General features: G+C 40.8%; 1 protein-coding gene across 4 annotated transcripts in view; it reads right to left on the reverse strand.

Annotated features, from left to right (window-relative positions):
- ptbp3 (polypyrimidine tract binding protein 3) overlaps window positions 1–27,692 on the reverse strand; it is a 92,215-nt gene that overhangs the window by 40,568 nt on the left and 23,955 nt on the right. For all 4 annotated transcript variants that reach the window (XM_078214067.1, XM_078214065.1, XM_078214069.1 and 1 more), the window contains one exon: window positions 7,347–7,422. In XM_078214067.1, coding sequence (XP_078070193.1) covers window positions 7,347–7,422 — 76 coding nt within the window. The remainder of the gene's footprint in view (window positions 1–7,346; window positions 7,423–27,692) is intronic.

The raw sequence follows: 27,692 nt of genomic DNA on the forward strand, positions 1-27,692 counted from the left end.
ATGAGTTATTAATCACCCAGGGGCTGGAATTTTACATGAATCGGAGCAGGCGAACGGCAGACAATGGAAAAGGTCCGTTGACCTCAGGCAGGATTTTACAGTTTCAGGGCAAGCGAGGCCGTAAAATCCACCCAGGATCTGCACAGCCAACTTCAAAGGGAGCTGCATAAAGGCAATTTGCATTTGACAGACTAGGTTCATCAGCAACTTCAGAAGTTTAAAACAATGGCCTCTTTCAACCAAAAATGGACACAACATAATCGGCCCGAAAGATATCGTGGAAGGGCACAGTCAAATTACCCAAGACTCTAGCTTGTTGAGCAAGTTAATACGGCCTTCCTGGACTCTGGAGGAGCTCTGAACAGGCTGGACAACTGCCCCCATCCACTTGTCTCTGCTGAAAGTTCTATACCATCACCCACAAATCGATTCATCTCTGCATGCCTATTTCATCTTGAGAAGTCAACACCACTGGAAAAGCAACTCTTACACTACCCGTTTTCAGCCCAAAAGAATTTCTCATGGGATCTTAAATGTGCGCCACTGGACCTCACACGAATCAATATTTATTTTCTGTGGTCTCTGCATTACAAAACCTTCTTTACTCTATCCCTCTCTTTACTGTATGTGGGCAGAGGGGGATAGTGCAGACACTCCTTTTCACGGTTTTTGAATTTGTGCAATAGAGTTCATCCTAACTCGAGTTTGTTGTGGGGTTATTAGTACAAGTCAGTTCATTCAAAACCTAGGGGTTTGGGAAATACACCACTGCACATTAATTGAAACAACATAGGGACAGGTGACAAGAGAAAATTTGTGCTGTTTGAATGGGTCCGCCTCCTGTCTGCCATGGATGCTAACAAAAACTGAACACTCATTAACTTTACAGTATTCAAAAGTTAGATATGAGCGTAATTCCAAAAATCGAGATCTCATTCGGGTTCAAATGTTTGCATTTTTGGGGCATTACTCACCTGTTTAACAGCATCCTTAAATTCCTTGTTAAAATGATCCCATCACTAACACTGAGTACCTGTATATCATTCCCCACAGGGCACGTTGCTGGCAGCTTAACTGCAATATTAGGACTTTTATTGAACCACCAATTTATAAGCAGTTTTATACACTCAAGACCAGTGGGAAACATGATAATGTCAAACCATTTCTGCTGAAGGTGGTGCAGCCCAATTCCACAGGCACCAACAGGGCTAGCCCCAAGTGAGCAGATTTCATGTACCAACCCAATGAGTTATTAATTGACTCTATTCCATGGAACAGAATAGATCCTAAACCTGCTATCACCTGACATCCAGGTAGATGGGCTTAAAACGAGCCTGTCTCAACAGCAACCAATTATCCCTTGTTCTAGCCCATAAGCTTTCCGGGGAGGTGGGGGCACAGTGGACTGGCGCCCTCTATTCAGCCTCCTTGGTTGGTCAGACGCTTATGTTTCTTTTTCATGAGGGTATCTTTTCCAAATCAGAATGCCTTTAATTGCTAAGCTGTCGGTAATAAGATGTCAATCAAGCAAGGTTTTTTTTAGAATCTTAGAATCCCTACAGCACAGAAAGAGGCCATTCGGCCCATCGCGTCTGCACCGACCACAATCCCACCCAGGCCCTACCCACATATCCCTACATATTTACCCACTAATCTCTCTAACCTACGCATCCCAGGACACTAAGGGCAATTTTAGCTTGGCCAATCAACCTAACCCGCACATCTTTGGACTGTGGGAGGAAACCGGAGCACCCGGAGGAAACCCACGCAGACACGAGGAGCATGTGCAAACTCCACACAGACAGTGACCGAAGGCGGGAATCGAACCAGGTCCCTGGAACTGTGAAGCAGCAGTGCTAACCACTGTGCTACCGTGCCGCCCATTTTCTTGAGTCAAAGAGAAAGCAAACTTATTACCCACTTAAACCAGGTTTGACTCACATGAAGTCATAGGGCGGCACGGTTGCACAGTGGTTAGCACTGCTGCTTCACAGCTCCAGGGTCCCGGGTTCGATTCCCGGCTCAGGTCACTGTCTGTGTGGAGTTTGCACATTCTCCTCGTGTTTGCGTGGGTTTCCTCCGGGTGCCTCCCACAGTCCAAAGATGTGCGGGTTAGGTTGATTGGCCAGGTTAAAAATTGCCCCTTAGAGTCCTGGGATGTGTAGGTTAGAGGGATTAGCGGGTAAATATGTGGGGGTAGGGCCTGGGTGGGATTGTGGTCGGTGCAGACTCGATGGGCCGAATGGCCTCCTTCTGCACTGTAGGGTTTCTATGATTTCTATGATTCTGGCCCACAACACAGGTATCAGAAATAAGGGGAGTTAAGATCCCAATTTTTTTAAAAAGTAAATTAATGTGGTGTTTATTCTTCAGATGTAAATTTTGAATATCATGCCCCATTTAAATTTGGTGGTTTCTTGGATATGGTAGATATAGATGATGTTGCAATTATGAGATCTTGGTTCACTGGTAGGTTTCTTGAACTGGGTGACACACTTATTCAAAAAAAAAAGAGGCAGTCCTCTGCTGAAGACTTCCTTGGCACTGCTTGTGTCACTTGCAATCTTTGCTTTAAAATAATTCATCCATTGTGTATTTCCAAGAGGTTTAGGTTGCATTTGGCTGTGGCAGCCATTGTTTCTTTGAGACAGCATTTTGCATTTTTTATGTCACTTTATCTCTTCCTTAGGCAGTTGAGTTTCAATGGGTGTCTGGATGGAAACGTCTCTTCATATTTTTCTCTCTGGAGATGCTAGCATTGGTTCATTTATCAACATTACTTCCAGCTTTTCAAAAGCTGTCTGGCATTTCTCAGTGCATACTACTTTTGTTTTTCTGCAGTAGGTCTGATGTAGAAATCACACGTCACTAAAAATCTCATGACTTCCTGTTTCAATGTAGGAATAGGAAACTATTACTGCTTGTACCTTTGCAGCTCTGGCAGTACACAGGTCACCTAAGCCTTAGCAAACTCGGATTGACCACTATGTCAGCTGACATAGTTGCTCCAAGTGAGTTTCTCAGGTGTAACTATATACTCATGAGGTGATCTAGCTATCCTACACATTTGGATAGGACCTTCATTATCTGATTCAGCCTTTGAAAGGTGGCTGGGGCATTGGAGTCCAAATGACATGACTCAACACTGGTATAGCCTATCTGGTGTCAAGAAGACAGATTTCCATCGCACAGGCGTTTTAGGGAACCTGCCAGTAATCCTCGAGTAAATCGATCTTTGAAATATAGACTGCATTATCTACCTTAACTATGCAGTCTTTCAGATGTGGAAGTCGGGTAAGGACTCAAGGACTCTGGTCACAGCATGAACCTTTTGGTAGTCAGGGAGTCTGGTGGAGTTGTCTGGCTTGGGCAGAAGCACAACTGGGGAGCTCCAGCTGGTAGGAGTTATTAGTTGGCAATCCAGCATGTAGTTTGTCTACCAAACCTGGACCAGCTTTTCAGGATCGAGAGAGCGGGAATGTCGCCTTTTGGGAGGGGCCTCTCCCACATCCATATCATGTAGAACCTAAGAAGTGTAGCTTGGTGTTTTCAAATACAGTGAGCAACCTGGTCTCCTCACTGTTCTGCATTTAGGATGGGTGGCCAATTTAGCAAAAATTTGTACTTGCTAGCTGCACAATATGGGGTTCAACATGGGCCTCACACATGCTTTATTCCAATTCATCTTCACCATTCCTCTTGTCCTCCAGGCCTGCTGTTATTGGACAGATCTTTTGTCCTATTCTTGGCTAGGTTATTGTGATTTTTCCTGCGGTCTGGGGTTCAATTGGGCTTAGCTCCCCAAGCTTTGCTACTCTAAGGGGCATTGAACTGAGTTTTTGGTAGGAATACTAGCACTCAAGTCTCCCAGCTAAAGGCCCCGACATGTTTTCCTGCGACCAAAAGAGAAAATGCTGGAAAATCTCAGCAGGTCTTGCAGCATCTGTAAGGAGAAAAGAGCTGATGTTTCGAGTCCAGATGCCTCTTTGTCAAAGCTAAAAGGCATAGAAAGTAGGAGATATTTATACTGTAAGGTGAGGGAATGAAAGGTGAGTCATAGCCACAAAACCAAAGGGAAAGGCTGCTAATAGAAGGTGTGAATGGGCGAACGGCAGAGAAGCTGAAATCAGAAGGTAAGCTGTGACAGATGAAGATGTGGGGGGAGGGGGGAGATGGTAGGAGAGAGGTAAAATTGAAACAAAGAGAGGAGAAAAAAAGGAGGGGGGGGGGGAGAAAAATAAAGACAGACAAGTAGTGAAAGGTAGAGAACAGTTCAAAATTAAATGAAAATGAAGGGGTTGAGGTGGAGTAGCCCTAATCACCTGAAGTTGAATTCAATGTTGAGACCAGAAGGCTGTAAAGTGCCAAGCCGGAAGATGAGATGCTGTTCCTCCAGTTTGCGCTGAGTTTCACTGGAACATTGCAGCCAGCCAAGGACAGACATGTGGACGTGGGAGCAGGATCGTGTTAAAATGACAAGCAACAGGAAGGTCAGGGTCCCGATTGTGCCCGACTGAAGGAGCTCAGCAAAGCAATCATCTAGTTTACATTTGGTCTCTCCGATATAGAGGAGACCACATTGGGAGCAGCGAACGCAATAGACCAAATTGAAAGAGATGCAAGTGAAATGCTGCTTAACCTGGAATCAGTGTTTTGGACCTTGGATAATAAGTGTGGAAGAGGTAAAGGGGCAGGTGTTACACCACCTGCGATTGCATGGGAATGTGCCATGGGTGATGGAAGAGGTCTGCGTATAGTGGGGGAGTGGACTAGGTTATCCTGGAAGCAACAGTCTCTGCGGAATGCTGACAGAGGGAGTGAAGGGAAGATGTGTTTGGTGGTGGCATCATGCTGGAGTTGGCGAAAATGGTGGAGGATTATGCTTGCATGCGGAGGCTGGTGGGGTGAAATGTGAGAACAAGGGGGCCCCATTCTTGTTTTGGGAGGGAAGGACCACGGGAGATGGACTGCATGCTGTGAGGCTCCTGTCAACAATTGTAGGTGGGAAACCACGGTTGAGGAAGAATCTTCGGTCTGTGTGCAATTAGGACCCTGACCTTCCCATTTTAATACACAATCCTGCTCCCATGTCTGTCCTTGGCCTGTTGCAATGTGCCAGTGAAGCTCAATGCAAACTGAAGGAACAGCATCTCATCTTCCGGCTCGGCACATTACAGCCTTCCGGTCTCAACATCAAATTCAACAACTTCAGATGATTAGCTCTACCCCACCTCAACCACTTTGTTTTCATTTAATTTTTAACTGTTCTCTACCTTTTATTTCTTTGTGTCTAGTCTTTATTTTTCTTCCCCATTTTATCCCCCTTTTCCTCATCTTTTCTCTTCCTTTTTGTCAGTTTTACCTCTTTCCCACTCATCTCCCCCCCTGCCCCCACATCTTCACCTGTCATAGCTTACCCTTTAGTTTCAGCTTCTCTGCCGTTCGGCCATTCACACCTTCTATTAGCAGCCTTTCCCCTATGGCTATGACTCATCTTTCATTCCCTCACCTTACAGTATAAATATCTCCCACTTTCTATGCCTTTTCCAACATTTTCTCTTTTGGTTTCAGATTCCAGCATCTGCAGTAATTTGTCTTTATCCAATGTTTGCCTGCTAGTTTTTTCATAATTCTTTGGGTTTGAGTGTTTTTAAGCCACACTACAGGCTCTCATGAGCCACTCAGAACATGGTTACGCTGTCTAACATTGAGCCTTCTACCTTTTGTTCTAAAATTTACACTTAATTAATTTCAAAGGACCTCTCACTAAGTTTACACAAGCCAATTCAAACAAGAGTAAATCAGTTGACTCATTGGGGGAGTCTCTGGTAATGAACAGAAGATGACCGAGTCCTTTATCCCTGTCGTGGCAGTACTCATGGCAACATGCCATGATCATTGTTTTTAAGCGTCTGGAAGCACCATACTAGTACCGCCTGCTATTGTGGGTGGTGCCCTGAGCACTTCAGCTGGGTCACACCCAGATTACTCATGATGCCCAGGAATAGTCAGGACATTAAATTTAAGCCTTGATCTGACTGGGTCTCAATGGGCAATCCCTAGCAATTGTTTTAATTCCCCCATTATTTCGGTAGATATGGTTCTCAGGCAAATAGCCTTTTAAGTGGGTAACTACATCCATGATGTTAAGGATGCACTGATGGCCCTTTGTTTAGGGCCGTGGCTCCACAGTCTACTAGCACATTGTTGAATGTTTCCCCAAAAGCCAACACAAGAATCATAGGTGCAGGTTTTATTGCAATCTGAGGTTTTCCCCACAACCTGGCAGGTTCTGAAAAACCTTGCTACATTCTTGTGGAGGTGTGGTCAGTTACAATGCTGGTTTATATAGACTAGGGTTTTTCGTATACCAACATGCCCAGCCATTGCGCTAGCATTAATATTGCACCATGGTACCTCAGCAGCACCACTACCTGGAACATCACTGTGCATTCCTCTCTCACCCGTCACTGCCCCCCTCTTCTGTCCCTGCCTATCTCTCTCTCTCTCCCACCCCTGCCCGTGTCTCAGCTCAAAATGCAAAATACCTAGTCAACTGAAAGATGAAAAGTCATTTTTTAAAGAAGTAAAAGGAGCGCATACCTCATGCCATCCCCAATACGCAAGTTTTGGAGGGTGGAAATGCATCCCAGAGCAGAGGAGCGATGCATCTCAAGACCTTGTAAGCTATTTGTCATTGAGGGTGTCCCAATTACTTACTGAGAGCTAGTTTGCAAGGCAGAGGAGCTAAACTTGAGGCCACATTAGAGTATCAAAAATGTAGAACCAGCATTCAATACATATTGCTTATTCATGAATCTAGCACCAGGTCCTTTCCCAAGTTTATAAAGAATGAAATAGTGAATACTATTATATGGTGAACATGCTCAATACGGTTTTATTCAAGAAAGGAAGTTTCAATGTTAAGATATCATGGCTCATCCGGCCATTACATTTTGTTTTTTGCAAGATAAAAACCATAATGAATTACAGTGCACTCAAAACAGTGCAACCATTGTTGAAATTAATTTTCACAACTACACAGCATACCTGCTACGTCACAACGAAGTCAGGACTTTGCATAAGAAAATTTTTATGTACCCACAGTGAAAAGATGTGTTTCAAAGCACAGTGTGTTCATTTACACACAACCAGAATGTGCTGTACTAAGATTTATAATATTAAATGTTATTGAACATGTTTCATTAAACATTAGTGTTTCACATTAGTTAAATATTAGCTAATAAAGGCATTGAAAAAATTGTCAGTAAGCAAAGAACCGAAACAGTTAGCTTCAAGTATTCAAAGTGCTATGACTAACAGATTTGATAGAAGATAGTAAATACCTGTAGCTGGAGTAGAGTTGCTCATGGTAGATGGGCCGTTAACAATACCAGCAGAAAGAAGCTCGTCAGATCCCCGCTGAAAAACAACAAAATATTCAAATATTTAAATTGTGTAATTCAGATTGGTGCAATAATCATTGCAACGTTAAATAACATACAACATGGGAACAAGGCTTACGTAGCAATCAAAGTAATAGGGCATTTGCTCATTCACAATGTTTGGAATAAACTAAATTTGACAAACATTAATACAGGTTAACATATTTCTTAAATGTGTACTTCACTGTAGAGGGCACAAATAACATCCCCATAATTAATTGTGAATCAGGAGTGAAAGGGAGGAGGAACTTATAACAGTTTACAATAAAGAATATTATTGGAACTAAAAAAGCTGAAGTCCACAAATCCTGGTGAACTTCATCCTAGAGTCTTAAAAGAAGCAGCGGCTGAGATAGCAGATGCATTGAGTTTTAATTTTCCAAAAATTTCCAAGATTCTGTAATGCTCCCATCAGGATGGAAAAGAGCAAATGTGACTCCTCTATTCAAGAGGACAGACAGAAAGCAGGACATTGCAGACAAGTTAATGTCATAGAGAAATTGCTCAATCTATTACAGGAATTATGGAAGGGCACTGACAAAAATCTCAAAGTAATCAGAGTCAACATGGTTTTGTGACAGAGAAATTGTTTTTGACTAGATTATTGAAGTTCTTTGAGGATTTAACAAGCATTGTGAATCAAAATGGAACCTATGGATCTGTTGTCCCCAGATTTTCAGAACGCATTGTATAAACGTCAACGGTCACTACTTTTGGGGAGAGGGGGGACATGTGTTTTTAGATTTGCAAAATGTATTGAGTAGAGTGCCACATTGATCAGTACGGACTGCAAATGTTTAGAATTACACCAATGACTTGAATGGAAGGGCCAACGTATGGCTGCTAAATTTGCTGATGGCACAAACAGGTAGAAAATAAGATGTGATGGGGACATCAATGCAAATGGCCATAGTTAGGTTAAGTGAGTGGGCAAAAATAGCAGCATGTGAGAAAACAGGGACTTTGGCAAGGTAAATTGCCAAGCAGCAAATTTAAATGAAAGAGATTACAGAGCTCAGAAGTAAAGAGGTAACTGAGTGTTCTGAAACGCGAATCACAGAAAATTTGTGCAGGCTCAACAAGTGATTTGGAAGGCAAATGAAATCTTGCTGTTTATTGCAAGGGGAATGGATTATAAAAGTAGGGATGGTTCAATGTATTTGTACAGGTGGTGGTGAGACCACATCTAAAAGTAGTGAGCACAGTTTTTGTCTTATTTAAGAAAGGATATACCTGCATTAGATGAAGTTCACAGAAGTTTCACTTGATACCTAGGAGGAGGGAGATATCCTACAAGGAAAGCTGAACAGCTTGGGCCTGCATCCATTGGAGTTTAGAAGAATGTTATTGAAATACAAGATCCTAAGTGGACTGAATAGGGCGGCACGGTAGCACAGTGGTTAGCACTGCTGCTTCACAGCTCCAGGGTCCCGGGTTCGATTCCTGGCTCGGGTCACTGTCTGTGTGGAGTTTGCACATTCTCCTCGTGTTTGCGTGGGTTTCCTCCGGGTGCTCCGGTTTCCTCCCACAGTCCAAAGATGTGCGGGTTAGGTTGATTGGCCAGGTTTTAAAAAATTGCCCCTTAGAGTCCTGTGATGCGTAGGTTAGAGGGATTAGCGGGTAAAATATGTGGGGGTAGGGCCTGGGTGGGATTGTGGTCGGTGCAGACTCGATGGGCCGAATGGCCTCCTTCTGCACTGTAGGGTTTCTATGATTCTTCTAGAATGCTGAAAGGATGTTCCCCTTTGTGGGTGACACTAGAATTCGGGGAGATAAGGGATCTCCATTTAAGATGAAGAAATTGTTTTCCTTGAGGGTCGTGAATACTCTTCCTCAGACAGTGGTGGGGGCAGGGTCATTGAATAGTTTTCAGGCAGAAGTAGATAGATTTCTGACTAACAACAGAATTGGGGTAGACAGAATGTGGAGTTGAGGCCACAATCAGATCAGCCGTGATCTTATTGAATCGCAGAGCAGGCTCGAGGGGCCAAATGGTCTTCAAGCCCTAATTCACATGTTTGTAAATGTTGAGAGCAGCTCTTTAAACTCTTAGTATAAACATTTTTGGAATCAATATCGTCCCTGGGGAACTTTATCCAAAAACAGATTTCTTATAATGCAATACTGCCTTCCAAAATACACCTGAAACTGCCCAGGTTCAGCAAGTTTCCATTGTGAGTATTCTGAAAAGCTTGTTTTCTTCAATGGCAAACTTAACACAGTTTGCTAAACAATTACAGGCAGCAATAATTTCTCATACTGAACACAATTCAAAAGAGATACTTGAGGAAGATTTAGTACTGGAGAATTTTTATTTTTAATGAGAAAATAAATTTTCCTCTTTCAATCCTTGGCCACATGCATCTTTACAATTTGAAAGGAAAATCTGGTAATCTGTTAATATTACACTACCCCACAATTACCCACAAGATTTTAAGTGGACTGGATAGGGCGGATACTGAAAGAATGTTTCCCTTTGTGAGCGACACTAGATCATACGAACATACGAAGGCCACTAATGCTTCCCCTCAGATTTTTCCCCTTCATTGGAGGTGGTGCCTGGTTTCTATTGGTAGTCTTCACTGAGGGAAGGTTAAAATTGGGAACCCCAAGTACTTATGTGTGGAAAATCAAAAGTATGAACTCAAATGCAGCACAGTCACAGCATTTCAGGAATTATGCCAGATCCCCTCGAGAACATTATAACCAAGGACACCATTTGCTAATCCAGGAGATTCTAGATGTGATAACAGATCAATGTCCAGTTAACAGATCTAATCAAGAGAACACCTGGCTTTTACACCTCTTGGTTAAAATTGTGGCAGTGAAACGAGTACACAACTGATCGTTACACAGGAATGCATTGCTGGAAGTATACAAGTGGACATTAACCCATGAACAACCACCAGCTCTACACGAGTAACACAGGTTACAGCAGTCTGCACTGGAGGAAAAACATTGTATCCAATCTCCAAAACATCTGAAATAAACAGCTAAACTTTCTTCATGGTCTAAAAACTAAAGCTAGCGTAACCTCTTAACTTCTCCAGTCCATTAGTCTATTGTTTGGAAACAGCAACTGTCCAGAATACTTTTTCAGCAGGCCGAAGAAACACGATACGAATCTAGTACACTTTGGGAGTAAAAATAGGACCGATACAGTATTTGAATAGGTTAAGCGATTTTTAAAAATACGTCCTTATAATGTTTTATCACAGGTAAATACTTATGTTTACAGCGCTTTCCAGTACACAATTGTGATTAGGCATTTTATAATGCAGAAATGACTTGGTTCCAAAACTTCTGGACTGGAGAGATTATAGCTTATTCCAAATAAATCACCACACTTTCTCCTTCCATTCACTACCTTTCCTTACAGCTGCCTTCATTTTACTTGGGGTTGTCCCAATGATGGTTCATCACCGACTCCATCACCTATCAGGGACTCATTCCTCTTCCAATTCCACTGTGTTTAAGTTTCTTGCCACTGCATCTTTCCATCTGGTCTTTGGCTTTACTCTTCTCCTTCCTGACAGCTCCATCTTTATCACTCACTCAAACTACCCACTTTCTCCAAAGTTTTACCCACAACTTTGCACCTTCATTCTGGTCCTCTTCTCTATGCTCAAATTGACTATCAGTTCACATCTAACCCAATTACCCTGGCTCCATTGATAGTATGAATATCATATGAAACCCATTTTGATATTTTCAGCACAGTTGGGAGGAGAAAGGACTGCTAAGCACAAAAACCATCCATAATTCATATGTAACTATGTCTCTCAAACGTCTTAAGCACGATTACTGTGATAAGCAAGAATGGGGCTGGTAAAGGAAAATGTAAAGCTCAATTTGACAATGCTACACTCGAGGTGAAGTGACAAAACCTGAGCAGGTATCCAAAATGAACAATGTGATATTTCCAAGCTTTAGAAAATTGTCACAGTGAGGAAAAATGAAATGTTGATTGCATAGATATTGGAAACAAAATAAGGGACGAAAGAACTCTTCATGTACTGAATTTATGAAGTTATATTCAAGATTGATTAACAATCTGAAAACATGAGTGAAAACTTTAAACTATGTATTCACGTAGCATTCAAGATACCCCAAAATATACTGGTAATTTCAATATCATGCTAATTAATCCTGAAAAGTGGGCTGTACTTATTCTTTGCATGCCAGGAGTTAGAACTGCTCGAATATTCACGTACCGAGAGGTATTTACTAGTCTCCTGTGCAGGTACAACTTGTATTTCAAATGTGTATGTCAACCATTACAGCATAAGCCAAAAAAACCTTAATTGAAATGCATATGAATAGATTTGGGCCTTGTGGGTACAAAACAACAGCAGTGATATATTGATCAATTTATCTGAGTCAAGTATCTATCTTGAATTTTACAAGTTTTATGCAAGCTGTTGATTGACAAATTAACCTAGAGATGCAAAAAAGAATGCTTTAAGCTAATCAACGTTTCCACTGAAGGCTCATTGCCTTAAAATTGATATTAAAAATATTCATATTAAAAAGATATCACAAGTTTCACCGAAGTAACAACTTGCCCAAATCATTTTCCGACAAGTTTTTGTTACCTAAAGACATTAATTTTAACCAGTCAGCAGAAACTTATCAATGCAGTTTGATGGTCAATCAATACAGAAGACTGAGCAGTGACTTTTAGCAGAATCTGATTTCAAAATGCCTAAATATATAATCTGCTGCAGCTACTAATTTGTTTTAGTGTTTAACTGAAATTCAGTATCGAGTAGAACATGGACCCAAAAATAACAACACTATTTATAGTACATAATTGAATATGACAGATCATTCCACTTCATTCAAGTTACTGGGCATTATTTTATTTTAAGAATATGCTCCTAATTTTCTGTTACTTGGTTTCACTTCAAATGTCTGATTATGCTATTCTTTGTGCCAATCACGAGCAGATTACAAAATTCAAATGCTGTTTAAATACCGCTACAAATAACTAAATTCACATTTAGTTGCCAACTGCACCTCTTCTGCAATTGTTCTGCTAAGAGCTTGGCTCAGTTGGATCAAGTATCCTAATATGGATGATTAGTTGTCATTGCTGTTGTGCAATTTTAACACAACTACAAAAGAAAAGGTGGAAATGAGAAATTTGGCTTAGTGTTCACTTCCCATTGCTGAAGTGTTCCATCCCATCCTGACTTCTCAAGTGAAGTTCTTTTAAACATGAACAATTTATTTCTCGTCTTTACTTTCTTGATACATTGATCTAGATTTTCCTTCTCTCCACCATTTAATACATGTCAAATCAGTTGCCTCCTTGATCACCTTCCTTTCCAATTCGATCATAGCTCATGCATTTGGATTCAGCCTTGTTGATCCACTTAGTGCAAATGCAATCAGCGTATTATGCAAAAATAAATCAATATTGTGTGCACACTGACTAGATTCTGATAAAGTTGAAACAAATATGAACTTGCATTGCATTTTGCTGCTCTAGCAATACATTCTAGTATCCCGTGACTTCTCTTCCACCACCCTCCCCCCAAAATACTCTCATTTATTTGTTGCCTTTCCTGACCACTGGATGTTTCAAAGTGCTTTATAACCAATTAAATATTTTCTGAAGTGGTCATCGATGTAGGAAACGTGGTAATCAATGTACACAAAGCAAACGCCAACAAACATCAATGTGATAATAACTAGATAGTCTGTTTTTCTGATATTGGCTGAGGGACAAATATTGGTGAGGACAAAGTACTTGATCACACTACCTGTATATTCAGTCAAGTGTTTACTACAACTGCCAGATAACGTATTCATTCTATTCCATCTTTCAACCCAAATCGGAACTCTTCATATTGATCAGCAAATTTACCAATTCTTCCACTTTCTTTCATCACCTCAGTGAATGAGAGACAGAGCATTCTGTTCAAGTAATTTTTTCTGATAGCGCAACACACTGACTGGACAGAGAGCCTCATTAAATGTTAAGACTACTATAATTTTTGCACCAATGTGCATTTACCCATTCAAGCCACTGCTGCAGCCAGCTTCTAGAAAGATGAAATATCTGTGCTCATCACTGAACAAAAGCATTGCAAGTGACTTGCAAACTATTTTTAAATGATAACCAGGTTTGATTTTATTAAAAATCTGGGTACCACCCCAAATGAGCAAAGATAATCTTATTCTCCATATTTTACTATCAACTCACCAAGACCTGACACCCTTGCCACCTCCCTTAGCTTCAACTTGTGCTCCTATGATATCTAATCCCCATGCTTCCACTGAATGCTTGGTGCAAGCAAAAATAAATATACCACAGCAAATCTGTGAAGAACAGAAAAGGTCCCAAAAGTTAAGTCAATACTGAAGAAGGGATAATACACAAGGTAGAGTGGGGAAACTGGGCAGCAACAGAAGCAACAATAAAATAGCCTGAGGGAAGCAGTGGAGATTAGCAGATCAACAAGGAGGAAAAGGAGAAAGTTGCCTCCTTTAGCCTTCCCTTTGACCGGCAGTGTGACTGTTGCACGTGGGCAAGGAAAGAAGGGCTGTATCCTCTGGGAGCAGTAGAGCCAGATCAGAAACAGTTCATGGCATGCTCAAGATAGCCACAAGGCAAAAAGGACAAGGCCAGAGTTGAAGCATAATTTGGGTAAGAGCAACTGCCCAGCTGTTGAGGATAGGGCTTCGGTGGTAAAATAAAACATGAATTAGAAATAAAACTTAATCTGAAGACAAGACACGGGCAACTCTTATCACAGCACCTGCTAATATTGGGATAACTGAAACCAGGTAATTCAAGCAGGCATTTCAACAACAGGCATATGATATACTCGCCATGTTTTATTAAATGTTAAGCATATTCTACAAATTGACAATCTTAAATCCTATTGTTATTTTTGACAAGAGCTATGGCACAGTTGAATTTGGGTCAGAGGATTGGACACAGAAAACAGGGAAACAAGATCAGATTGACGGGTCTCAGCCCTTCTGCCAACGACTGATCAGAAATTGGTTTTAAAAACTAATAAGTTAACGTATATATGAAAAAGAGGGCACTGTGATGTAATAGACTAAGAAATAGACTAAGAGATAGCATTTATTAAACTATCAAACTGCTCCTAACAAGTTGAGGAATATGTTGACGTACCACTATTGCATTAATTTTGCAACCAATGCTACCAAATGCAGCCTCAATAGCAATTTATTGCACTGCTGTTTTTGAGATTGCTGCGTACTAATTGCCAATCATTTCTGACCATTAACTTTAAATGTTATCTAGGTCCAAATAGTTGCCACAGCACAGCATTTTCCAATGTGATCTGAAATTATGTTGAGCTGCACTGCATGTAAAGCTCAAAACAAAATTACTATGAACAAAACAATGTCAGACACCAGACAACATGGAGTTAAGTTTATTTTCCCCAAAGCTGCGACATAGATAACATTTGAAAATATTCTGGACTTATAATTCAAAACAAAAATTAGGATTTATTTAATTGAATTACTCAGGACATATTATGGCATCATGTCCATTCCTTTACATTAGAAATCCAGATCCAATATCAATTTACTGAATGATAGTCACAAGTGTGGGTATGCATAGAGAATAATTCAAAGTTATAGGTTTTTAAACCACTGTACACAACATAACATCTCCATTTTTGTTGCCAATTTTTCTAAAATATCCCAACAGTGAAACAAATGCTGTAACAATACCAAGATTTAGGTGACCCAGATTGCAGCATAATCCAGAAAAGGCAAAAATAAACAGAATACCTGTTACAGTTGATAACCACATAAAGAAGCATATCAGTCTTCAAAGGGATTAAGAAACAGAAAACAAATCCAGACTAATAAGAGGTAAATTAGCAAATAGATGAACACTGTTTAACGTGGAGACAAGAGGCTGCAGAAAAGCAAACTGCAGGTGATGTGTGCCAAAAGGAAGTTATAAATGCCTGTTACTTAGTGAAATAAATAAATTAACCTTACTAGGTACGCCCGTCACTAATGCAACCAAATATTCCGGCTGAAAAGAATGAAGCATCATAAAGGGCTCGCCTCAACAGACTGATTGGTCATCACCCTAGAAACAAAGTCTCTTCAGAAGACTGCAACAGCTGCAGGGTAAGCTATACGTGTTGTGCCCAGCATTGAGCTCAGGAGGTTCATTGTCTCGTGCATCAATTATTGAGAGGCACTCGCACACCAGCAGTAAGGGGACACTGCCTGGCCTCCTCACCTAAAAATACTCAATGATGTGCTCCAATAAAGGTTTAGTTAGTTTCTTCTAGACATTCTGAACATTGTTATCACAACTATAAACTAATAAATGATACATACCCACAGGTAATGTGGGATATGATTTTATCTTCATTATTGCTACCAAAATCACTAACAACTTGAATAAATTGCTTTTAAGCGTGCTGAACTAAATGCAACAGTAAAGTACGTCTTCATAGATTTCGAAACATGCGAGACCGGTCCCCGAGCAGACCACTGTGAATCAGTTATTGAACCGTCAAATGAAATCAATCGATCTTAGACATGAACAATGCAACATGATGATCAGAAATCACTATTTGCTTCAAAGCAAGACTACATCCAATTTCTGTTTTAAAGTTACGACGGTTATATTCTATACAAAGTACATTCTGTAACCCTTTACCTCCGTATGTTTATTAATACATTTTTAATTAACAGCTGATCAAGACATCTTCCTTTACATTTGTGCAGACTGGAAAGCTGATTCGCCTCAATGCAGATTTGAGAAATTGAGTACGCGAGAGAGAACATACATGCTGCTGTATTTACTTTCTAAAAATGACAAATGCACAGGGATGACAAGAGTTTGATATGATGTGGAGATGCCGGCGTTGGACTGGGGTAAACACAGTAAGAAGTTTAACAACACCAGGTTAAAGTCCAACAGGTTTATTTGGTAGCAAAAGCCACACAAGCTTTCGAGGCTCTAAGCCCCTGAAGAAGGGGCTTAGAGCCTCGAAAGCTTGTGTGGCTTTTGCTACCAAATAAACCTGTTGGACTTTAACCTGGTGTTGTTAAACTTCTTAAAGAGTTTGATATTCAGCAGAGTTCCAGTATAATTTACAGTGAGTATCGCAGTAATGCAGATACTTAGTTTTGAAAGCCACTTGGGTGCATACCATTGCTACAATAGTCATGGTCGAAAATTAATATTTCTATTTGAAAACATACACAAGTTGTAGATCTTAACACAATTTAGTATTGTGTTGCCAATGAGGAACAAACATTTGTCAAACTGAAGGCGGTAAAATTCCAAAAGATCCAATCAATAAATAATTCAGGCACAAATAGAACTGTCAAGATCATAAAAGTCATGATGTGGAGATGCCGGCGTTGGACTGGGGTAAACACAGTAAGTTGTTTAATAACACCAGGTTAAAGTCCAACGGGTTTATCTGGTAGCAAATGCCACTAGCTTCCGGAGCGCTGCCCCTTCATCAGGTGGAGTGGAGAAATGCTCACAAACAGGGCATACAGAGACAAACTCAATTTACAGAATAATGATTGGAATGCAGTCTTTACAGATAATCAAGTCTTAAAGGTACAAACAATGTGAATGGAGGGAGCATTAAGCACAGGTTAAAGAGATGTGTATTGTCTCCAGACAGGACAGCCAGTGAGATTCTGCAAGTCCAGACAAGCTGTGGGGGTTACAGATAGTGTGACATGAACCCAAGATCCCGGTTGAGGCCATCCTCGTGTGTGCTATCAGTTTCTGCTCAGCGACTCTGCGCTGTGTTGTGAAGGCCGCCTTGGAGAACGCTTACGCGAAGATCAGAGTCCGAATGCCCGTGACCGCTGTAACTCGGCCAACGTTGTCTACCTGATACGCTGCAGGAAAGGATGTCCCGAGGCATGGTACATTGGGGAAGCCATGCAGACACTATGACAACGGATGAATGAACACCGCTCGACAATCACTAGGCAAGACTGTTCTCTTCCTGTTGGGGAGCACTTCAGCGGTCATGGGCATTCAGCCTCTGATCTTCGTGTAAGCGTTCTCCAAGGTGGCCTTCACAACACATGACAGCGCAGAGTCGCTAAGCAGAAACTGATAGCCAAGTTCCGCACACGAGGACGGCCTCAACCGGGATATTGGGTTCATGTCACACTATCTGTAATCCCCACAGCTTGTCTAGACTTGCAGAATCTCACTGGCTGTCCTGTCTGGAGACAATACACATCTCTTTAACCTGTGCTTAATGCTCCCTTCATTCACATTGTTTGTACCTTTAAGACTTGATTATCTGTAAAGACTGCATTCCAATCATTATTCTGTAAATTGAGTTTGTGTCTCTGTATGCCCTGTTTGTGAGCATTTCTCCACTCCACCTGACGATGGGGCAGCGCTCCGGAAGCTAGTGGCATTTGCTACCAAATAAACCTGTTGGACTTTAACCTGGTGTTGTTAAACTTCTTACCAAGATCATGAAAGCCATAGCTTCAATATCTCGGGATTACAATGTGGGGGGAAAAAAATTTCCCCCCCACATTGCACAATAATCCATTTGTGGGGCTCTAATGCATAGATTAAATTTCTGCTTTCCAATATTGCCATAAATAGCATCTCATAGGATATCAGGTTACTTTAAGTAGGCCATTTTAACACATTGCAATAATCCAATATGGAGATTCAGTTAACATTAAGTCATAAAAATATGTAGTTTTGAATGTACAGCACAATTCTGCCCCAAACTCAGCTTCTGTGGCAATCTCGCTTCGAGGCCACAGGAAACAAAGTGTCTCAGTGGAGCAGCAAGTAGTGCTGGAGCCAAGCACACAGTTAGGGGCATAGGTGAGGGAATATCACTATGCCTTGGGCAATACAACTTGGAAATGCTTCTGAATTCAAAGAGGGCCATTCCCATAATCACATCCCTCAACTTAATGAGCAAAAAACCTTAAGAAAACAATTGGTCTGTGATATTAGAGCTAGGAAAGTAGTTTTAATATAGTGACTGTACAATTGAGGTTTCATTCAGCTGTGGCTGTCAACTGCTTTCTATCACTTGCTGTGGACTCCACATGCTGCGTACAAGTTCACAACTAATGAGTGATATTATGTTGTGGCAGTTTCATGAGGAGTTGACCTTCCTTGAGAAAGAAAACATTTCAGGTGTGATTATTGGCCATTTATTTCACATCTCCGCCAGTTCACCTTTAGGCATTAGAAAGGCGGCCAAACATGGATTTAACATAACGCAAGGGAGCCTTTTTTAATATTTTCAAGCTATGCAATGCATCACTAAAGTTAGATTTAGAAAACTGGAACTTTCATCATATGGATGAAAACGTGTGGAAGGTGGGATGTGACATGATACATGGCAAAAATAATAAAGATGTAAGCAGGTTATTTAAAACTGCAATCATAGGCCTTGAAATTACCATTTATCCCATCATGAGGTAGCAGAAATGTGGAACAGGTCCCTTTCAAAAGAAGCTAACATTAATTAACTCATTTTAAAAGGAGTTGCATATGTATTGTTTAAGAGCATGAATGAAGTTAACAAGATTAAATAAACAGAACTGAAGGTTCCTAGTGTAGACAATGATAATGAATTCCTTTATGAAATGCACAGATGCAATGCAATGAGGATCACAGTACATCACTGTGGAAAGCTGCCATCCAATCCGAATAATGAATTGCAATGTGATCATCTCAAACTTTGACAAACTTCAACAATCTGACTTCCTGTTGTTATTCTATCCGAAAAAAATTGGGTGAAACCCATGACGGTGCAAAACAAACTGACTGTGAAAGAACAAGCTCAGTGGCACTGCAGTTTTTTTCCTCTACATTTGTTGAGCCCACATACAAATATTAATTCTGACCACCAATAATTTGTACAAAGAAATGTTGGCCTGCGCCAACATAAATGAGCAAACTACTTAATTCTTGATATCAAGGCACTTTCACCTCTCTCCAGAAGCTATTTTTCATTTATCTCATCCATTCTGCTGGCAGGGAACAAAGTTGGAAATGCCAAAAGGAGGTAACTTTTAAATACCAACAAGCAAGGCAGTGCGTAGGAGGTATGGTCAGAACAGGAAAATGCCAGGTTTATCCGAAGTAAAAGAAAGTGGTGTAAACCCATTGGAAATGACTGGAACTAACGAACATTTGTTGGTGTCAATGCTTGGCAGAATTGTTATAGCAGCCATCTCGGTTTTTGACTTGATTTATTATTGTCACATGTATTTGTATAGTGAAAAGTATTGTTTTGAGAGTGCTATACAGACAAAGCATACCGTAAAAAAAGGTGAGGGTGCAGAATGCAGTACTACAGTCATAGCTAGGGTGTAGAGAAAGTTCAACTTAATGTGAGGTAGGTCCATGCAAAAGTCTGATGACGGCAGGGAAGAAGCTGTTCTTGACTCGGTTGGTACGTGTCCTCAGACTTTTGTATCTTTTTCATGACGGAAGGTGGTGGGAGAGAGTATGTCCAGGGTACGTGAAGTCCTTGATTACGCTGGCTGCTTTTCCCAGGCAGCGGGAAGTGTAGACAGTCAATGATGGAAGGTTGGTTTGCGTGATGGACTGGGCTACGTTCACAACCCTTTGTAGTTTCTTGCGATCTTGGGCAGAGCAGGAACCATACCAAGCTGTGGTATAATCAGAAAGAATGCTTTCTAAATGTTGGTGAGAATCATAGCAGACATGCCAAATTTCCTTAGCTTCCTGAGGAAGCAGAGACGTGGTGGGCTTTCTTAACTATAGCGTGGCGTGGAGGGACCAGGACAGGTTGTTGCTGATCTGGATACCCAAATCTGCCGTGGACCTGTTGCATAGAGTTGGAGGGGAATTTGGCCACAGTCAGAGGTGTATAAAGGAGTATAGTAAGGAGCTGGGGACACAGCCTTGTGGGACACCGTCATTGAGAATGATCGTGGAGGTGGTGTAGTTGCCTATCCTTACTGATTACGGCCTGTGGGTTAGGAAGTCTAGGTTCTAGTCAGAAGTAGGAGCCGAGCCCCAGGCCACGGAGTTTGGAGATGAGTTTTGAAGGAATAATGGTATTGAAGGCTGAGCTCTCGTCAATAAATAGGAGTTTGACATAGGTGTCTTTGTTATCCAGGTGTTCCAGGGTTGAGTGTAGGGCCAGGGAGATGGCGTCTGCTGTGGACCTGTTGCAGCAATAGGCGAACTGTAGTGGGTCCAGGCAATCTGGGAGGCCAGAATTGATTGTGCCATGACTAATCTTTCGAAGCACTTCATAATGATGGACGCCAGGGAAACCGGACGATAGAGTCATTAAGGCACACTGCCTGGCTTTTCTTTGGTACCGGGAAGATGGTGGTCATCTTGAAGTAGATAGGGATCTCTGATAGGTGTAAAGAGAGGTTAAAGATGTCCATGCATACACCCGCCAGCTGGTCTGTGCAGGATCTGAGTGATCATCCAGGTACCCCATCCAGGCCAATCACTTTCCGTGGGTTGACATTCGAGAAGCCTGATCTGATGATGCCTGCGATGGTGGCCTTGGATATGGGTTTGGCTGAGGCGTCTGGGCTGGAGGGCATGCTTTTGCTGACCTCTTGCTCAAAATGGGCGTAGAATGCATTGAACTCATCAGGGAGGGGTGCATTCATAGAATCCCTACAGTGCAGAAAGAGGCCATCTGGCCTAACGAGTCTGCACCGACCACAATCTCAACCAGGCCCTAGCCCCATATCCCTACACATTTACCCGCTAATCCCTCTAACCTATGCATCTCAGGACACTAAGGGGCAAATTTAGCATGGCCGATCAACCTAACCCACACGTCTTTGGACTGTGGGAGGAAACTGGAGCACCCGGAGGAAACCCACGCAGACACAGGGAGAATGTGCAAACTCCGTACAGACAGTGACCCAAGCCGGGAATCGAACCCAGGTCCCTGGAGCTGTGAAGCAGCAATGCCAACCATTGTGCCACCGTGCCGCATTTGTGCCAGTGATTCTACATGCCTTCATCTTGTAGCCTGTTATGTCTTGCAGACCTTGCCTTAGTCGGTGGGAGTCCTTGACTAGCCTGGGGCTCTAGCTTGGTCCGGTCCTGTCTATTGGCATCTTTGATGGGTTTCCATAGGTCACATCTGGATTTCTTGTATAGATCAAGGTCGCATGACTTGGAACGCCTCAGACTTGGTCATGTGTAAACAAGATTAATGTTGTATTTCTCCTACCCCAGCCAATTTGTTTTAAAATTTAAATTTCACTGTACTTGTGAATAATCCTGACATGGCAGTGAAATCTTATGAAGCAGCCTGGAAAAAAGGTTAGCCAACTGATTTAAACTCATTAAAATGTAACTATGTTAAAATATACAAGCTACACACATTCAAATACTAAGCCCTTCAGACCTGCACCAAAAATATACCTTAACAATAGTTCAATCCATGTAAAAACTTTATCCTTTTCATTCAGGGTAAAACAAAATGTACTGAGAATAGACATTCCTGAAAATTGTCAGTAAGGAATTGCACAGACAACATACTTGACGATGTTTAACATTTTTCATCCTGATTTTTAAATTGATCTATGGCCTTACCCCTTCCTCTCTTTCTCTGTAATCTTGTTCAGCATTGCAAACCTCAAGAGAATGCAACACTCCACTCAGTTCTGACCTTCTGTGCGGCCCCAATTTCACTAGTGCTCATGCCCTCCATGCATGTGGCCTATGCTTAGTTCCCAACTTAGATTTCACCCTCCTCTTCAATATATTCAAGACCTCTCTCTTGACCAAGCTTTTGGTCACTTGTCCTAACATTTTCCATAGTTTGCTGCCAAATTGCATCTAATAACACTGCTATGAAGTGCCTTGGGACATTTTATCAAGTTACAGGTGCTATATGGATGGCATGGTGGCTAGCACTGCTGCCTCAGCACCAGGGACCTGGGGTGAATTCCTGGCCTGCATCACTGTGTGGAGACTGCATGTTCTCCCCGTGTCTGTGTGGGTTTCCTCCAGCTGCTCTGGTTTCCTCCCAGTCCGAAAGACATGCTGGTTAGGTGCATTGGCCGTGCTAAATTCTCCTTCAGTGTACCCGAACAGGCGCCGGAGTGTGGCGACTAGGAGATTTTCACAAGAACTTAATTGCAGTGTGAATGTGAGCTTACTTGTGACAATAATAAACTTGAAACTTTATATAAATGCAAATTTTGTTTTTACTCTGCATGCAGTTCATTTGCTCCATCATTTTTCTTAGCTCTTTAGAATAAAACCAAAAAGAACCAATGAAATCTCCTTGAAACTGTATCGAAGGGTTGCCAGGGCACAAAGCTGACAACAAATTTGCATGAGGAATCTAGCCAGTAGCTATTGAGCAGAAACATTTTACACTAATGTGCAATACCAGGAAGTGGAAACAAAGTTTTGACTGTGTTCAGCTCCCAGAGAGTCTGGGTGTCAGTTTAGAAACAAATGCGTGATAGTGGTGGTGGTAGTAGTGGAGGTGGGTTTGAGAAGAGAATTGCAAAAGTAGACTACAGGACACTCATGATTTAAACAGTATTCAGCCAACCAAAGTCAGCTTTTTATAACCCATATCAGTCTCATCTAATTTCCCCTCTCCCAATGTTTGAAGCCAAGCCTCTCAACCACTCTTTCAGAGAAGATTGCACCCAGGTAAAACTAAAGGTAGAAAAACATGGGGGCCATTTTTTAAAAAAAGGACAAAGAAAGTTTGAATACTCCAGTTACTACTGTCAAATTCCCATCGGTCATCTCAGCAGCAATGATGGGTTTAAATGAATTCCCTCCATTGTCACTGGTTCTGAACTAGTCTGTTTCAGACATCTGTAACTCTTCTGTGAGTCACTCTTACCATTGTCTATCCAGTGATTGTGTCTCGTTTCACTTCATGTGGCATTGATGATGACTGTTTTGACAGATCATTTTACAGTCATGGCACTTCATTAGTTCTGGCTTGGAATTCAAAGTGTTCCATGAATTGGTCCAAAGAGCCACTGAAATAATTCACCATCTCAAGTACAGTGGCCATCTGAATGCAAGAACTGGCTGACTAAAATTAAATCACTACTGCATAAACAGTGCTCTAGCAACAAACAGACTTTGCTGAAACAATATCATGTCTTCAGACATTTTTCGTTCAGATTTAAGTTATGCTGTCATATTATTGAGATATTAATGCTACGTCCTGTCTTAAGCAATATAAGTTTTACACAAAATAAAATCCTTTTAACTACGTAAATATTGTTCATTAGAAAGAAAAGTGCACATGCAAAGGGCATTAATTTTTTTCGGGGGGGGGGGGGTTAGCAAAATTAGTTTTGACGCTTGGGTTTTGGGTGAGGCACTGCTTGATGTAACACAGAAAAATAAACCAGAAATTTCTGGCTCGATGTCAAATTACTTGGTTTCAACATAGAGTTCTTATTTTACCCTCATTGTAAGGACAGCATACATAGGTGTGGGATAAAATCAGGATTAGGTTTGTCTAGAATATCTGGTCAGTTAACAAATCATGAAAATGCATGAATATGGAAACTGATAATCCAGAGTTCTTCCCTCTACTACTATTTTCACCAACTCAGAAATAGGTTACATTTCACCTTGCAATTCCACACAAATTGTGTGCAAGTAGTAACTCTGCGCCTGACAATGCAAATCACATTATAAAAATTATGTCTCGCACCCAAGATGCAACATTTCAACAAGTACCAATTTTGAAACTGAAAAGCAACGCACAGAAAGGTGAATCACAACCTGAATGAAACAGACATTTACATTCAGAGCCATAAAACAAATCACCATATCCTCCATCAAACTTACATGGATAGGATGGTTGAATTTTGAAGAGCATTAAAACTCTCAGCTGACAAGGGCAATAAAAATGAACTAGAATTGTGCATCTTGTGTATGGAATCTAAAGGCGCTGCCAAGAACAGCTAGAGGTTGAGAGACAATCAAAAAGGTTCACGTCTGGACAAATGCACAACAAGGCAGAAATGAATATTGTTTTTAATCCAGCATTTCATATCTGAGAAAATCTCTTATGCAGGCCCAAGCATGAAATTTGTTTGCTTGTGATCTGCAATGATGTGTGAAAGTTTGATTCATGGGTCTACAATTTTGCCACTGGGATAATGGAACCAGTTTTAGCAATGTAAATGCTGGGAAACAGCACACAGATGCTGCACTCCTGTGATCTGTACAAGCATTTATCAGCTCAGCTCCAAGCGAACAAATATATGAACCATGTCAAATGTGCATTTTAATACACAAACATAAAATTGTGTTACATTTTTGGTGCAGTGCAATTTTCATTTTGTGCCAGAAAAAATATCCAGTATATTTGTCAGTATCTGCAGCGAGAATTTCTGACACAACGCAAGGCATATAGTTAACAAGCACCAATAATATATCAATTTAACTGACTTGCAAGTGACCACTGAATAGTAAATCAGTGTGTAACTGTTACTGACAGTGGTAAATAATTGGATTTTTAAGCACGATTTATGAAATCTACTATTTGTAACACAAAAATTATTCACCGACAGTTCCAGACCATTCAAAATGCAAATTGTTTTTAACTAAGCCTTCCCATACACTGGCCGTGGCTAGTTCCAACAATATTACATTTTACCTGTGATCGCAGAGTGCTAACAGGTGTCTAGTGCAATGTAAAAGCAATTCAAATAGTTCCGATTCTTGGTGAGTTTTACTCCACATCACTGCGTTCTGTAGTTTTACCCATTTTTCTCTGAAGACCACAAAACTAATAAATTAAAATAGTTTCATTTCAACACAGTTGGGAGCAATAGGGATTGGTGCAATGTTATGAGATTTTCAGTACTTGAATTAATGCAAACAGTTACTCAAGTGAAAGACTGGTAAATATAGAGAGCAGGGCAAGATGCATGATAAGGACAGTAATATGAAAACAAACGAAGGCAGTGAAAGGAAAACTTTCACAGTTTATACATTTAACTTGCACCAGATGTGTGGTAAAGCCAGTGTACAGTCCATTACCTCCATTTGATTCAATTTACAATATGGAGTTTACTTGAGGCGTGCAAAAGTTCTCCAGCAAGCGAAGGCAGAATTATGCAAGAGGTAAGGCTATGAAAGAGAAGATGGTGAACCCATGTGTATCAGTAGATAGCAAGCACATTGATTAAGATTTCATGAACGGAAATAAGTGCAAAGCTTCCAGTAATCATGCTCTTTGTGGGCCGATAGATCACTGTGACATTTCCATTCCTGTAAACAGCACAATGGTAAACAATGAAAACAGCAATCACAGGATGGCAATATTTCATGCAGCAGGTAATCCTCTGTCATTCAAAGAATAGAAGAGGTTTATTTTGTATTAACATGCACACAGACCATAACAGCAAACCTGCCATACCAGAGTTCTCATGAGAAAAGCTGAAAATATACATCATGCCCTCAATTTACATAAAATTAAAATCTATTAAATATTAGAATACTGCAAATATTTTTGAAATCACCAACTAGTAAAATTTTGCTTATTGCACTGTGCCACAGTGTTGATCATTGTTAATATTTTAATCTTCCACGCAGAATAAATGACATACTGTGCATAATATCCAGAGTTGCAAAGTGAAATCTTTTACTTTCAAGGAGAGGCAAGTCAGGAGGAACCAGCTTTGCACATCTCTTGCTATAGTCACACTGCAGAATTAACAGTGGGACATTATCAAATTCATTTTTCTGATAGGAAACCAAGTACATAAGAGGAAACCAACATTAGGGAAAATACTAGCAAGGCAATTTTTAAAAAAAAATTAGAGTTATAATTATTAATTCAAAAATAATCTACCCTGGGTCTACCAATGGTTTGTGGAAGTCAATTAACAACATAAATACCAAGACCCAACTCAAACACCTGCCCAAAAAAGACCAATATGAAAGACATGACATGAGAAATATCAGTATGCCATTCCACCCTTCAAGCTATTCACCAAGATCACTGCTGATCTTTCAACCTCAATTCCACTTTCTTGCATGACCCTCAGATCTCTTCATTTCCTCAGTACACAGTAATTTGATTGTCTTCAGCTCTCTCGGGCACAGAATTCCAAAGAGGAAAGAAATTTCTCCTCATCTCAGTCCTAAATGACAGATACCTTACTCCAAGACACTTGGCCCAGAATTCCCAGCAAGGGAAAACACCTCAGCATGTTTAACTTGTTAAGCCATTGAATTTTGTGTTTCAATTAGACCTCACATTCTTCTAAACTCAAAAGGAAGATAGATTGGGCAGTCCCCAAATTCTAACAATCAATGTAGTAAATCTTCATTGCTCCCTCAAAAGGCAAACATACCATCCTTGGGGGAGGAGACCAAAAGTTGTGCACATGTAGGTGCGGAATACAGTTCCACATGAGGGCATCCCCATTTGGAAACTGGTAAAATAGTGCATCCTTCTTCTATGAATTATTACTTTTATACCACATAAAAAATACTTGTTTGTACCAAAGCCCAAGTAACATTACAATGTAATTAGAACTATTAAACCAAACCAAAGTACTAGCCTCAGATGTTGAGGCATCTCATTTCTCAAAAATCAGAATGTTGGGAGCCGTTCTACTGAAGTCCAAGTACAATGTCTAGCACAATTAACATCCAGTCAGATGAAAATTGTAGCCACAACTGATTGGGCTCCTAGGCTGACAGCTCTTTACTGAGAAATTTCTGCATTACATTGAGTACATCATCTTGTTTGCAGAAAAAGTATGAAACACAGATATAACAATCATTTTCTATATCTGCACAAGATCAAATGGCATAATATGTGGAGTAATCAAAATAAACCAGGCTACAAAGAAAATACAAGCTAACATATAAAGGGACTTGAAAGCATTAAGTTGCAGTTATGTAAAAGGAAGCAAACAAACATTTTAAAAATACATTTTGTCATTTGTGATCATAATTTATCAACAATGCTGACCTATCCATTTTTGTTGAGGCAGGAGTATAATTTGGAGAATTAATCACCAAGATGGCTATACAGGTCGTAAGTTTACACAGATAAATTTGGTTCTGGTGATGTTGCCTGTCAAAATAGTTTGCTAGCATTCACAGTGAGGTCTCGAGGGCAAGTCGTCAGGATAACCTGTGTGCCATCAAGAAAAGGGAGGAAAACTGATGGGAAAAAAAACAAATAGCAGAACTCAGAAAGGACAAGGCAAAGAAAGTATCCATACACACTACATTTTTGAATTGGA

Source organism: Mustelus asterias, chromosome 6 (assembly GCF_964213995.1).
Source record: "Mustelus asterias chromosome 6, sMusAst1.hap1.1, whole genome shotgun sequence".
NCBI lineage: Eukaryota > Metazoa > Chordata > Chondrichthyes > Carcharhiniformes > Triakidae > Mustelus > Mustelus asterias.